The sequence below is a fragment of the Hylaeus anthracinus genome, unplaced genomic scaffold (genome assembly GCF_026225885.1).
Source record: "Hylaeus anthracinus isolate JK02 unplaced genomic scaffold, UHH_iyHylAnth1.0_haploid 3, whole genome shotgun sequence".
Taxonomy (NCBI): domain Eukaryota; kingdom Metazoa; phylum Arthropoda; class Insecta; order Hymenoptera; family Colletidae; genus Hylaeus; species Hylaeus anthracinus.
Genome location: NW_026535284.1, coordinates 2,334,083 through 2,350,600, shown reverse-complemented (window position 1 = coordinate 2,350,600; position 16,518 = coordinate 2,334,083). Strand labels below are relative to the sequence as shown.

The window sequence follows — 16,518 nt, the reverse complement described above, 5'->3', positions numbered from 1 at the left end:
CAACAGAAATAGTAACAATTAAAAGAATAAAGATATTTAAATAATAACTCCTATATCCAATATGCAACATGAATTTATGAAACAGAATAAGAAAATTGTCATGTGAAACTTGAAAAGTGTTTTTTAGAACTAGGAAATTGTACACGCTTCGAATTCGTAAGCGTGTGCGTGCGCAGCCGTGCGATCAGCTGACTAAGATACAAATTGGTGCATTTCGGCGGGGCGGGGGTCGCATCATTAAATTCAAATTGCTTGTATCCAATTAAAGAAACTTCAAATCACAAAATGGCAATGGAATTATCGATATATTTTCTCTCGTATAATCGATTTTCATCAAACGTACCACAGTTTTATTAGCGCTCTGTATATTCTGCGTTTCTTCTGTTTGTTTCTTTCTATTTTATCTTGTTATACGCTACGGTAAAGGCGTTGAATAAACAAAATATATAAATACGTGTGTCCAGGAACCAACAAGCCTGCAGGTGTAAGAATGAATTTAGTGTCTCGCAGTCTGGTATATTGTTCATTCCCAGACCTAACCACGGCTCGTACAAATATGCATTCGCTGTGAGAATGGTCTTAAAGCGTGACGATTGCGGCGACGTCGCTTGAAATTGAACGAATTGTCACCGTGGCGGGTGTTGTAGACAGTTACAGATATTACTTTACCAGAGATTGCGGGTTTGCATCGTTTCAACGTGCAGCTGGGAGCGGAGATTTCTAAAATGGAAAATTTGCGATTCTCAAATAATAAGGGACCGTTGACAAGAAGGTGTGGCAAGTAGAAACGCGCAGCAATACCGTAAATTTCATTGTCGCGATAAATGACTATTCTCGACGCTTGCAGCTCGAAAGCAATTTCCAATGGTCGTCGTGGGAGACGGAATGCGTATTTACGCGAACGTGCTTAGGTTAAGCAAGAATAACTCCAACGCCTCCGCTGTTGGTGACGTGTAATTTTATTTCAACTTAAATATTGATTGCTCGCGAACAGGCTTATGTAGAAAACATGTTATGCCCACATTGTTGTTGTCACATTGATCAAATATTTTTCAACAGTTGCAGATTATGTGCTAGCCTTTATTACGAACAATGGAAATATATCGTATGAAATTAGATCAAGTAATCAGATGCTCTGTGACAGTACGGACGGAATCATGTGAATCTAGTATTCAGAATGATCCTATCTATTTTTCCCGTCCAGACCTTATTTTCTTCTGGAGGAAGAAGCTCGTCAGCTTGCCATGGTTTCCGTGGAGAATGAAACTTTTATTCCTCAAATAATATAAAACGAAGAAACTTGAACTCTTATTTTCCTAAAGTAGGCTAGTAAATCTGTTTCAAAGGTATAAAAGATATCATTAAAACGGTTGCGAGGCTACGATGTTAAGCTTTAAATTACCTAACTAGAAATTACTAGAAAGAATTCGGTCATACTTTTGTGTTACTTGAAAAATGTCTAGAACGCAAAGTTTCTAAAAGAAAAATTCGTCCAAAAGAATTTGACAAAATGAAGCCTCTTAAAGGGTGAGACGCGGGATGCAACTCTTCCAAACATTTTTTAATTCTTGGCTCTGTGTAAAACTGCGTCTCAGCAAGAAAATGTCAAGGAAATATATCCTTTACGTATATTTATTTTCACGTAATATATATATATACAATTACAGCAAATCGTCGTGCAATCGTCGTAATTGTTTCGTTGTCAGTGTTAAATCTTTGCAACATGATGGCTAGCTCGGGTGACCGCCTAGAAAATGTCCATCCAATCCAATGCTTAGCATTATGTCCACTTAACACATTCGCGACCACTGACGTGAATTCACGTCACTTCAAATTTTCTTCCTGATTATGAAAAAATTATGAAAATTTTTGTATTTTATGCACTACATATTTACAACATTGATATTACAAAACATATTTTGTAAGTTTTATTTTCGCCCTAACGATACAAATTTGCGATGTACAGATTCAGAATTTTATTATTTTCGTTAATACTTGATATTAGAAACGTAAAATAGAAGGTAGAAGGTATAAGAGGAAATAAATTGAATGAAAAATCAGGAAGTAATTGACAACGATGTTACAATTGTGAGAAAGTACATACAAAAAAGTAGCAGAATGTAATTTATTCAACGTGAAACAAAAAGAAACGAATATTCTTGTTTCATCGGGAGATCAAATTTACTGTTTATTTCACCGCAAATGGGTTGATTTATTTTGTCAAAAATACAAACGTCAGATTCTATCCTTAACATAACGTAGTTGTAATGTAAAGATATTTGAGATTTCTATGGCATCGTTCTTCATGGTTATGAGACTTCCGCACGTAAATCGTATCCTTCAGATAAGATCCACTTTAGTTTCGCCAGCATTGTAGCTAGCATTTTCAAGGGTCAAAAGGCACACTGACATTAGCGTGCATTGTGCATCGTGCATCGTGGGTCATTTTAAGGTACCCGTGCTCATGTCACAGTTCATTGGCTACTAATCACCGAGCTGATAACATGATTCACTGCTCACCGATAGAAGTTCTTCGAATCTCTTCCGACGAACAGTGCGTCAGCTGACTCCTGAAGAAGTTACTCGGAACGTCGGCGAAATGTCAGAGTATCTTATCCAAAGACCACTTGCTAGTTTTACCTGATGTATTTTCTCAATATTGTAATAATATTATAGTTTCCTGGTGATCATCCTTGCTAACCACTGTTCTTATTGAAAATTCCAAAAGTGTAAACCTCCAAACATGTATCTTAAACCATACAAGTGTTCTTTTGTACTTGGGAATATAAATTCCCCCCTGTGCATGATAAATCTTATAGAGTTAGGCCCTCCTCCCACCTAACATTTGTATTTTCGATTTTTATCTTTTATTTTCGTTTTTATCTTTAATTTGTTTTCTTTGATTTTTATCTTTAACTTGTTCTAACAAGTAGAATTATATATTCTTCTTTTGATGTTTTTTTTTTGTAACCGATTTGAAATTTGAAAAAGAGTCGCTTTGTTGGGAAAAGGGCTTTAGGGTAAGGTTTTGATTCGTATAAATCATACATTGATTTATTTATTTTGAAATTAATCATTTATATTAATGTTTTATAATCTTGAGATTTTTAAATTACACTCATACAGTATCTTGTTCCTTTCTGTAATACTGTATATTTGTAGTTTATAAATTACCAACCTATCATGGCAAATTTTAATTTCTTGTGTCATTAGTTCAACAAGCCAGAACCCTGGCTTATGAGTAGACTTCGGCGTTATTCGAATAAGATTTCGAGCAAACTTTCGAATAAATTTTTCTTGGAATAATGTTCAAATAAAAGGAAGTTATTGGAAAATAATAAATAATTTTTAACTGAAATAAATTTCAGAATAAATCTACAAAACAACGTATATTGTTTATATTTGAACACTGCTCGACAGAGGCGTTCCATTCGTCACCTTTACTCGTCGCCGAGACCTTCCGAATAACGAATGAATTCTTAATCGAATAACGCTACTGATTGATTCGCGAACAACGAATCGTTTCTCGTCCAGTAAAACTGTTTTTTGTTACTCATCCGTTACACTTTATTCGGAATAACATGAACCCAACTCTGTTTAGGAGTCGACGGGAATTATAAGCAGGAATATTGTCGTTTCGTGCTCCGTGGAATACGGACTGATAACTTTTCTTCGTCACCTTCGTACGGTTAGTTGAACGTTCCAAGCACGTCGAACTCTCGGTTTCTAAACTGATTCTGCCGCCAGTCGTCTTTTTAAGGAAAGTCTATCGGTGGATGCGGTGCGTACGAAATGACGCGGAACTTTCGTCGATATGTCGAATGGATCAGATCAGGTAACGTTCACGCGAGTGGACTGGTCAGGTCTGGCGATGGTTCGAGCAGTGCGAGGACTGTCTTGAGCCGAGCTGGATCGGACCATCGAACTGTGGGGATGATTAGCGTTGAAACCATGCTCGTGACGCGTCCCTGTGTCTCCTCCGGTGCAGCCCATCGCCAAACTGACGCCACGACCCCTGGAACCTTTGCAGGCTAGAAGTTCTCTCATTCCCTTCTGAAAGTTACGGGAGAGAAATGCGTATAGCAAGGGATTCAGGCACGAATTCGTGTAAGAGATCAAGAACGTCGATAGAGTGAGGAGAGTGCTGAAGTCCGACGTCCGATCGTAATTCGAGCCCCAGCGTCGCCAGGCGATTCGTACTTGTTGCGGTAAGTTGCAGACGGCGAACATCGCCACCACGGCAATCAACATTCTGGAAACAATTTGTTCTCTTCTTAGAGGGTCGGCACCTTTCTTTACGAACAGTGATGGGATTCAAATGGTCTAAAGGTGATACATCGAGACAAGGAGCAAAATTGAAGATGTCTAACACTTGAACTACCAAATTGGTCAATTTGGTTCATGTAAAGTTGCGGACAAATTTGAGTGGACAAGGAGTGAGAATAGTTATCAATAAAGTTTTATCAAATTAGTACTATTGTTATATACAGTCTGTCTAATAAAAACGTGTACGCCGTAATTTACTTAATATAATAAAATAACTGCAAGATGTTACTCGAATCGTCATATTACTCGAATTTGTCGAAAAAGCTGTTTCAAACTCTAGATTGTCTTCTTTCAAAGTCATAGCTTGATTATTTTCACACATTTTCGATTAGATTAGCATTGCACGATTGGAACGAATAGTCTATTAGATACCGTTTTTTAACCGACATTTTATTAAGATTATTATCTTTTTGTAATATCCACTTTTGGTGCTTCAATCGAAATCATTTTTGTGCTGATGTTAGCTAACGTCTTTGATCAATTTTATTCATTTTAACACCGTTCAAGGTATCCGTAAGTATTGATAAACATCCGAAACCATGTCTTGAAGATTCCATTGGACGATTTCTATGGTAAGTGTGGATCTAAAACGATTTGAAGAAGTTCCTATCCAAAGGACAAAGAAGGTGTCATCAGAAAAGATCACATTACTGAATTCCAATCACTCCAATCACGATCAACATTGTCGTGTGCCTATGCAGTCCTTTTCTCAATGTGTTTAGTAGAAAGTAATAGTTTTGTTTATTATATTCCTGAATTTTACATTGCGAGCATTTAAATTTAGGTACTCTCATAAGACATACTCCAGCCCATTTTCTTTAGTCTTTCTTGGTCTTTACAAAATGCCAAGTCAGGATTTTTCAAAGATATGTTCACAATCCGTTTGCCTCTCTAACCGTATTTTTCTATATCATCCTTCTTTCTGGAAGGTCATCGACGGTTTTTGCTTTTCCGAATTTTATCACCCACTTATTTGTGAATATTTTTACTTATGGTTTTAATTTTCTTATATATTTTTCATATATACATACATCGCTCCGACCGATATGTTGGATCTTCTTGGATATGTACATAAGAACACTGCTTTGAAACTTCTCGCGTAAACACCATTCATATTTCAAAGCGTCGCTTTCTCGGAAAAGCTAGACGATTACTAAAACTCTTCTTTTAATGCACAATAGAGGAAAGATAAACAAATTAATAGCAAGTTATTTTATTTAATTATGTCAAACCGGTTGTTTTGTGTACTTTTAATAATTTTTTTTATTGATTTAATCAAGTAAAGTTTGTCCTTTTTTCTATTGTTAACACCATAACTTAACATTGTATCATCCGAAAGCGCGCGATTAACTTTAAGATGGCATAACTCGGTCAAAAACTCCTATAAACTTCTTTTCTTTTAAATTGCTTGTTAAAATGTGCACGTTGCGAAGGTTTGTATATAATTTCCGAAAAAAGACAACCCAGGTAGCCCATCAAACAATCAAAAGTTAAAGAAAAAAAAATGCTTGGGGGTTACCAGGACCTGGAGGTGCGGCATCGACTCGCATCCATTTTGCATTAATTTTTTCTTAAAGTACAGATAAATACCTACAAAATAAAAAAAAATTGTCTCGATACAATGAAGATTTTTATGAATAATTTTATTCTGTAGTATATTTCGCAATGTGTTCTTTGAATTTTATCGTCGTTAATTTATCGAGGCAGTTAATAATAATTAACTCATTAGAATTTAAAATGAAATTTCTTCTTCCTAAAATTTTGCACTGTTTCGCGAATAATATACAAGCGATGTCTTGTACAAAGCCTAAGCAGCAATTGCAGTGTGCGTTTGTAACCACTGCATGTAAACCAGACCAGATATTTTGTTCACACTTTCTATCTTGCAATATCTTAACCGTGTGTACACTTATTTTTGTCTTCCCAAAAATGGTGGACATTTTCATTAAGCGTTATTTATTTAAACCAAAATGTAAATATTAATTTTAATTATTCACTAAGTAAGTAATCTATGTACCATAATAATATATAATATAATAATATAATATAGTAATAAATAAAATAACAGTAGTACTACTTCGACTGAACATCGTTGATAACTATTTGCACTATCTATCCACTTCATTTTGTCTGCAATTGTGCAACTTTCTTTTTAAATTACTGAATTATCCTTAACGCTTTTACTGCAATATCTGGTAACAATTCCTAAAGCATCAACTAATTATATTCAAAAATTAAATATTCAATTCATCCTTCAATTTTGAAGATATAATATTAGGCTGTTCTGAAGTTCGTGTCAATTTTCAGTAGGTGGCATTAGGACAGGTCTGAATATATCGAAATGATGGAATACAAATTGCATGTGTACATATTCTAAAGGGTGATATTTCAGCCATACGTGACGTAAATACCTTATGACGCCACGTCTGGCACGAAGGATGTTCCTGCTGGAATTAGGGACCTGACGGACTCTAACGCTACCGGTCCCAGTCGTCAGACCAGGTCCTCTGAGAGTGGCCCCACTTCTCCATAATCCAATGGCGATCCTCGAGTAGAGACAAGACATCAAAACGAGAGGAACGATGTAAAGGAAGACCAGGTTCACGGCGTCTAGAACGTTCTTGTTGTGTTTCTTGATGTTTGCTAGACATATAATGTCTACGTCGCCCGTGATTAAATGATTTCTCATGGTCTCGACGTAGAGGAACCTCGGAGATGCGTAAATCGCGGCAATCAACCATACGAGACCTACGACGAGTCTCAGGCGACTTCTCGTCAGCACCGATCTGCATTTGATCGGATGAACGATGGCCAAGTATCGTTCGACGCAGACCACCACCAGGATCAATACGCTGGCGGTATAGGAAAGCGCGTGAACGAACATATAAACCTTGCAAAGGAAATCGCCGAGCTGCCAGCTGTTGGTTAAATAATTCGTCAGGGTTTGGTACACGCAGAAGATGCCAACGCAGAAATCGGCCACCGCCAAATTGGCCAGGAAGAAGTTCGTAATACTGCGCAGTCGTCGGGAGAAGCTCACCACAAAGATCACCATCAGGTTACCTGGAACAACCGAACAAGAGGTAACGATAGTTTTAATTCGATACTATCCGCTTATCCCCGAAACTTTCGGATATTGCACGAAAGTTGACGTTAGACGACAGAAGGTTGCGTATCGCGGACATCGCGCTTTTACGTCTGATATGATTTTCGATGAAACTTTTTGTAAACAGGAATTATGTTTTCGTCACTATGACCAGTAGTTTTTCGCGATACTGTAGTTTCATGCAGTGACTATCCATTTTCGCGACATGCATTGGCAAACATAGAAATGAGGCCGATTTAATACAATCTTCACCCGATGGATTGGAAAAGGTAAGTATGGTGTATGTTAACAAACTCATTGATTCAACACTCCGATGTTGGATGGTTATGATTGTATCAAAAGGTTACAGCATTCAGTATTAAACATACTTAATTGATATATAAAAGATTTATGTCCAAACGTTTGTTACATTTTTTGTTTATTGTACTTTAATTCCGTGACTGGAAACTTTTGTCAACCTCTTTTCCTGTTTAAATTATATGGTAATACAATTTTTTTACGTATACTTTACGTATACTGCACTTGTGGATTAACCGTTTTTTGGCAAAAACACCTTAACACTGTAAAAAACACATCGGTGAGTGTTACACCCTGATTTTGATGAAACTTAGTACACTTGTTTGTGAGACCTTCCAAGAATTTGTGTAATTCATGCATTACCTCTCCACTTTTCAAGTTATGTAACGGGACATATTTATTCTGTTACTACCCACACATTTCATCGTCTCACAGCATTTTTCATCATATAACGGGACATGAATTTCGGTTGTTCGAAAGTAACAAGATTTTCAATCTTAAAAATTCCTAAAGAACTCGAAATATCGACAACTAAAGCGACAATTTTACAATAATATATCGCTTGTCAGTATGATAATCATAAAATCATACACATCTTTGAATTCAAAATAAAAAAATGCTTTAACTGATCCAGAAATAAATCAAAAATTTCGGGGGAAAGAGCGTAATTTTGGAAAAAAAACATTTTTTTTAAATTTGTTGATACTGGTTTATAGACCTCTACAATACAGTGCAATGTTTGTTTGAACATTTTTTTGATATCTCTTATCATTTCCGAGTTGTAAGTACAAAAGTAAAAGGGGCGGTTTAGATAAAAGGGGTAGTTTCTCCCTTGAATCACAAAAGTGGCACGAACTGAAGATGGTTTAGTTCATTGGAAGGTTGTACAAACAAGTGTACTAAATTCCATCAAAGTCGGAGTGTAATACTCATCGATGTTTCCTTGTTATTTTAACCGACCACCCGCGCCACCGCAAACTGTACGCTGTCCACCGCGTTCTGGCAAGCCAAACTACGCTGTTCACCGCGCATTTTTCGCAAGTAACGCGGACTGATTTTCACTATTTGAAATCAAAGAAGTCTGAAAATTATTTAAGTGGTCAATTATATCTTACGGTAACAATTTAGTTTAACAATTTCGCATTTTGTTTATGCAAAACATAACATTAAAAGTATATATATAATAATTATTTTTTTGTGAGTTGTTCAGAAAGTATAGGTAATGAAGTCTGAAAATTCAGAACATTAAATATGTCTAAAAAAAAACGAGAAATGTGTGCTAAGGTAATACGTTGCTAAGGTCAAAGTAGGAGATCTCCCCGATCAGTCGGTTAAGTGTTAACTAAACAATATGATAAAATTGGCAGCCACTGTATATTTATATGTTCAGTCTTATTTAACTCTGCACAGTTTTGTTCAGAATTTCGCACTTTTATCTCTAGCATGGTTCTCGACGGAATTTTTTATATACAGGAATTATCTTTTTCAGGAATAATTTTTCATGATACCAAAATTTCTATGCGGTAACTCTCCGTTTTCGAATGATAGAATCAGAACCAGTCATATGCTAGAGTGTACTATAAAATGTGTCACTTCTGGCATTTGATTTTCTAGCATAGAATTTCTTATTAAAAATCCGACAAATGCATTATGATGTATATCCAGACAGCACAGGGACGTTTTATGTACGTCCAAACGTCCTGTGAACGTCCCTGGAACGACCGGCGTGGACATTCTATGTACGTCCCTGGAACGTCCGATGTGGACGTTAATTTTATATATTTTCTTGGTATATATATTTGTTGGTAGATTTAAGTTAACTGTATTTATTTCTTGTAACTGGATTCCATGAAAAACGACGAACAAATTTTTCAATTTTTATTTACCTTCGGCGGGATTCGAACTCACGATTTTCGGACTACAACAACAACCTGTTTCCTCACTTACCCATAAACGCCTCTGCTAAAACGACTCATATTTTAGGCTTATATAGTGACTCGCATTAATATTCGGATACTTTTAAAAATACAATTCCTTCTTTTGAAATTGGTCTAAATGACTTAAACTTTTTTTTGAAAAGTTAGAAGAATTAATTTTCTAGGTAATTCTGAATACTTCCAAATATTACATACATATTACATCTCATATGTACCAAAAATATTGTATTCCTAACATTGAATAAATATTTTGTTTTACATGTTCAAACATATATTCTGTTGCGAATATTAGATAAATATGTGTTTTATCTACGGAAAAAATATTCTGTTGCGGTATGAAATAATGATTGAATACCCAGATAGCACAGGAACAGGAACGTCTTATGGACATTTCCAGAACGTTTTCTGTACGTTCTTTGTACGTCCATGGGACGTCCGATGCTATCTGGGATAATAATATTAATTAATTAATTAATTATATTAATATTAAATTATATTAATTAATATTAATTTACAATTGTAAATAGTGTATTTTATATTCGAAAAAAAATATTCTGTTCTACATATTGAATAAATATTATATTATAAATAATATTAATAAATAATATTTATTTTGTTTAAAAAAAAGTATTTTTCTCTAAATCTAGAAAGTTCAGAGCGGACATCCCTCTGTCATGTAAACGACATTTAGGTCCCATGGACATTCGTAAGACATTCCGGGCGGACGTCCCTGGGACGTGCAGAATTTAGGTCCCATGGACGTTCGCAGGACGTCTTAAGGACGTCCGACAACGGACGTCGGACGTTTGGACGTAAACTGGACATAAAATGGACGTAAACTGGACATAAAATGGACGTCCATGGGACGTCCGGTGCTATCTGGGTACACACATGTTCATTTTTGTTCTCTTTTCTAATTTTATTCACTTTTGTTTAGTTTTGTTCGCCTTTGTTTTGAATTTCGCGCTTTCATCTTTAATATGATTCTCAATGGAAAGTTGAATGCAGGAATTGCCTATTTCGGTCACGATGAGTAGTAGTTTTCACGATACCGAAGTTTTTATGCGGTTCTCGAGTGATACGATCAGGACTATCACATGATAGAGTATCCAATAAAGTCTTACCTTTGAAATTGGATTTTCTAACATAGAATTTCAATGAAAATACGACAGGTACGTCATGTATATAATATAAATATAATGTGTTGTGGGATACATAAATAAATAAATAAACAAATATGTGTACATACATTATTATTATTAGTATATAATACATATATGTAACACATTATATACATACATGTATATTTATATGTTCAGTTTTGTTCAGAATTTGCAGTGATGGTGTATTTCAAGGTACAATAAATTATGTAAAAGTGGACATTAAATATTCAAGATTATTAAACCAGCCATTTTTATATTGACATTACATTTGTAACATGTCAGTCAGCCAGGTTTCCGTTGGCAGCTGTACACGCGTTAAGTTAAAACGTAATCCTTGAAAGCGACAAAGAAATATGTAAATGTTCCTCTCCTGATCGATACTTTTGCACGTGCTACGCACTGCACGTTGCTCGAGCATTATAATGAAATTGACGGTCAATAAATTACCCATGAATAAACATGAGTATGAATATAATACTAGAGTATTACACTGTATTAAGATTCGTTTGAGTATAAAGAACGTCTTTGAAGTATAGTCAAATGCGATTACTACTTAAGAGAAATCACCAAGTATACTAAAGTCTTGCAGACAGTTCTGCAAGATTCGTTAATGCTTTATTTAATTTTTCGCTATATTTATACGTATACCATTTGTTAGACAACAGCTTCTTGTACAGACTCACCCAGGTCATTTTATACGGATCCAGTTTCTTTATCGTTATAAACTTTTAAAAGCTCTGAAATAATTAAGAGTTACTATCCAAAATCCTTCCTACATCATGCAATAGCTTTTCAAGTTAAATGTTTCAACATTATGGGTGATCTCAGTCCTTGTTTTCTGATATTTGATTTCAATTTGTAACAAAGAGAGAACTTTTTTGTCGAATCCAATAACACTTACCCAACGTAAATGTAAATGAATGTAATAATCAACTCGATTACAAGAATTAGCTTCTTCTCAGTGCAAAGCAGCTCGAGAGAACGGTGGAATAAACGAAACTAAACGATTGAATGTTATGTATTTATCGATCGGGGTGGAATACCACTGAATTGATGTCCAAATTAGCTATTCTACCGCGTCGAACGTGAGTTTGTCTCAATTAAGCCCGATGGACTCCGTGGAATGAAATAATCGTTTCGAATAATCAGACATTAAATTAGGATTTAACCGTTTCATTCTTATCGCGAACACGTTAATTTAGCACTGTATTTCTCGCGTCCGTGCATATCAGTTGTAATCGTTGTATCGCAGGGGGATGTTTCGAGTATCTTTCCATTTTTCCAACCAATCCTTTTAACGTAACCGCTCAACCCGCATTTCCCTTGGATCGGATTATTTTATCGAATTCGCGATGTCAGTCGATACGAATTGTTCGTTTGGCTACGTTGCAAAAACGAAAAATGCGGGTTCGTTTTGCCGGTGCTGGCTGTACATCTCATTTAGCTTCGACATCGGTTCATCTCTATCTATAATTTCGTGTTTCCAACTTGAAGTCCAATGTCCACCACGACGCATAGTGGTATAGAAAGCGGCTTATTGTAGCCGAAGTCCAATTTTTCAACTTCAATTTAAAATATTTCTTTCTAAAGAAAAGGCAAGTTTTGAAAGCTTCGAAATTCAAACATAGTATGCCTTTCAGATAACTGAAGGTAACGTTTTCCTCCTTTTACAACATATCAAAATTCGTTGGATTCATTTTTTTATAAGCTATAAAACTGTTGTAGTCTCATTGCAGTCTCATATAAAAAAAAAATACGATGACCTTGAAATCTCGAAACAAATTTGGCCCATTACTATATTGGCACCTTCGAACAGAATATTTTCACCACATGACATATTTTCTATCATACAAAATAAGCGATATATTTAAGATGGTCAAGTTAGGTGAAATACCCTGTATACTAAGATATTGTTGGAAACGTCGGTCGCGACTTTCGCACCGCGTGTCCGTTTATTATAAACCATAACTCAATCGCAATAACAACACAGTATTACAATGTAATTAATTGTAGTTTCCGGACAATTTGGAGTTTTGACAGTTCGGCTGACAGTTGGACTCTGATAGTTTTACAGATGCAGCTGTAACTGTTCCTTCTAAACATGGCAACTACTGACGCCATTCATAACAAACTATAACAAACTATGAGCCGATGTTACGTAGAAAGAGAATGTGTCTAAAAAAAAATATATAGTTTCATTTGAGAAACGAAACTTGACCATCATATCTCGTTAAATACCGTTACCATACAATTTCCATATTTGAAATTTTGCATACGGCCGATAGTTTTGGAGATATAGCTTTTTAACAGTTAGGCTGGGACACCCTGTATATTCATCACGAAAGCGTAATTCCGCCGACAATTTAATATGTGAAATACGACGCCAACTAAATGTTTTGTATATTTTCCTCATTCCATTCTCAATTAAATCTGAGAGCAAACTTCAGCAAAATTGAAATCGGACGTATGCTATTTGTCCGATTCTTGATTAATCGCCACGAAGATTATTCAGAGAACTGCAGAGAATTAGCTGGTATCATGATACAGCTAGAATGGAATTCGGTGATACGAAGCGACGAACAATTCAATAATTAAATCATTTCATTAAAACAGTTAGAGATCCCAAAAACACAGTTTAAATAGTAAGATAAGGAATTTCGAAATTATTTGATTTAAATTGTTATAGCAATTTTCTCTCGATTCTCTACTTGGTCTTTTTTAGAATTAGAGAAGAGTACAAAGGGTTCCTAAATAAGAACGATGTGATGTTAAAATGAAGTTAAATAACCATTTAAGATAGAACACGTTCTCCGTTATATTTTAAAATATGACGCATGAGAATTATGTGTGGAATTTTATATCACTTGAATGTTCATCTCGGCATTGTTTACAAGAATGAATTCGATGAACCAGATTTCCAATTACTTTGTTCGATATATCTAAGTTCACGAATGCAGTTTTCAATATTTATTTTTAATTCATCCAGTTTTCGCGAGCTTCAAAATTAGAATCAATTTTGAATTGCTCTAGAGTCCAATCAACGAATTCCCAATGGCTACGATTGCGATACAATGTTCTTTGTTTAGTATCGTGGAGAGAAATTCTACTCGAATTTTGCAACGATTCGATGAATAGCAAGTATATTATTTATTATTAACTTCTCGATTTATAGGGAAGTTATTGTATTTGCCCCTAAAATGAAAAATCGATTTTTTAACAGATCTCCATGTTTCAAGATCATTGGAGTCATTTTAGTCTATTTTTAACAAATTGTTCGTGCGCGCGCGCGTGTGTGTGTGCGTATGTATTTACGTATGTAAACAAATTTTTCGTTAACGTTTTCTAAAACACTAATAGCGAAATCAAAATGATCGATGATGCAATCGATGTGTATCAATCTAACTTAGAGTTGATTAGATTTTGTTTTAATTCGGTCCAGTAGTTTTTTTAGTACTCTACTGAAACAGTCAAATATTTCCAAAATGGAACATTTGTGAGAAAAACGGTTTAGAGAAAAGTTTTAGGGTTTCAAAAATTCTATTGAACTATCGTATCCGTTTGACCTTCAAAGGACCGGTCAAAGTCACGTCAAGGTCAACATGATTTTTTTAATGGAACACCTCATTTTTTATCATGCACTGTGAAAGCTGGCTATGAGACCTTTTCAAAACACTAGTTTCAAACATTTTTTTTATTCGCGATAGATGGCGCTGTAATCGGAAATCGGGAAGTTCCTTGTGTGGCTCGTGAAGGGTCACACACAAAATAAATATGAATAGCTATATGAATTAAGCGAGCAACAATAACCAGCTAGTTTTATTTATTTACTTACCTATCTATCTATCTATCTATCTATCTATTTATTTATTATTTATTAAGTCGATTATGTGAACCATAATTTTCACGAAATGCACGTTGAGTATTACAATATATACAAAACAACATTTATTTTACTATCAATTTTTTGATAATTACCAATCATTGTTGAAGCGTGTATCTTACTAACAATGAGTAAACATAGCAGTAAATGTTACGTATATGACATTAAACGGGGTTTCCATAACATTTTAAAAACATATCGTCTTTATTGAAAAACCCATTAGTTTGCTAAAACGACGAATATGAGTATCTTTTGATCGAATGAATCGTGGTGCAGGCTCCAATATTTGATTTGTGGTGTTGAATGCCTCGCATATTTTCTGTAATCGTTTCTGTCCTTCCATTTTCGTACCTTTCCCGTAATGTGCTCCGTATTTTCTATTGTTAATATTCTCGAGCATTGCATTTACCATTTCTCCAGTACATAAATAAATAAATAAATAAATAAATAAATAAATAGGAGAAAGAGAACTACGCGAAAGAATTTCAATTCTTTTCACAACGTTCCTTCGCTTCGTGACAAAGTGACGTTCAACTATTATTGTCCGTATCCGGAACTCTGTTGAAAAGTATATTCGGTGGAAATGCATTTGTTGGGTGGAAAGAAAGGAAAACGTTGCCAAAAATTCACACTACATAGTGCAATACACGCGAGTCTTTGGAATTGCTTACATAAATGGCAATGTTTCCTATGCAAATAAAAATGAATAAAAAATGTATGGCAACGATTGTTTGTGCGAGGCTTTATCTCCGAGGAAAGCGATTTTCAATATTTGTTGAATACACGAGTTATATTGTATTATAATGTAAATATTACTACATGTATATGTATTTAACTATAGATTCGACAGGTTCGCTGATTGCATTTTGTTTGTATTGCTTTCCATTGAATTTACATTGTCAGCTTACTTTCGAAATTGTTATCGACTTACAAATATCCGACAATGTTAATTGATAGATTTAGACAAACACTTTCAAGATATTTATTAAAATAATAAGTATCGTGTAATACAGCGAATCATCAAGGGGATTTGAAACATTTAATTCAACAACAGGCTTTCATTTAATAAGTTTGTATATTCATTGAGTTAAAAATGCAATGAGTCAAAGCCAATGAAAACAATTTCGCATTAAATCAAATTAGCCTGAATGATGGAAAATGTAATTGTGACGATCCACCTTTCTGATAGTTTATTACATTTAACTATTGTACGTTAATTTTGTAGAAATTATATTTGAATGTTAAACTACATTTCTTGAGTATCAAACATAATTCTAAACAAGTAAATTCAACGATTGTTTTAATGTTCTACCAATGTAAAATTTAAATGGATCGAATGTTGGGTTAATGTTTGCTTTCATTTTTTTAATACTACAATAGTCTGCGGCTAAAATCGTTAAGTCAAGTATTTCAAGTATAAAAGGAAAATGTAATAGACTCCGCCCCCAAGATTAAGTAATTGTATTCAACGATATATACGAGTTCCCTCCGTGTACATCCAAAGCTACAAAAAGGGTTGTCAATTGGTAGACACGATATCTTGTCTCACAGACGGACAAGTAAATAGTACACAACCACTATGCCAAGAGTACACCAGACGCTGAATTGCTTTTAAAATGGAGTAGGCGGAGTAGGGTACATACTTCTGGTACACGTACAATACACGTGTACCCAGAAAATAATCATAGCCGTTATTCTAAAAAAAAACAGAGTCTCGTATACAAAAATTAATTATATAGTTTCAATTAGTTTTCTCATATAGAATGAATATACAGGGCGTCTTACAATATTACGATCGCCCATATTTTT

General features: G+C 34.8%; 1 protein-coding gene across 1 annotated transcript in view; it reads right to left on the bottom strand.

Annotated features, from left to right (window-relative positions):
• Positions 1-1,823: 1,823 nt before the first annotated feature.
• Positions 1,824-16,518, bottom strand: part of LOC128894258 (trissin receptor-like) — a 47,418-nt gene continuing 32,723 nt past the window's right edge. The window contains exons 4-5 of the mRNA XM_054155909.1: positions 6,738-7,389; positions 1,824-4,252 (exon numbers count right to left, since the gene is read on the bottom strand). Coding sequence (XP_054011884.1) covers positions 3,832-4,252; positions 6,738-7,389 — 1,073 coding nt within the window. The 3' untranslated portion in view covers positions 1,824-3,831. The remainder of the gene's footprint in view (positions 4,253-6,737; positions 7,390-16,518) is intronic.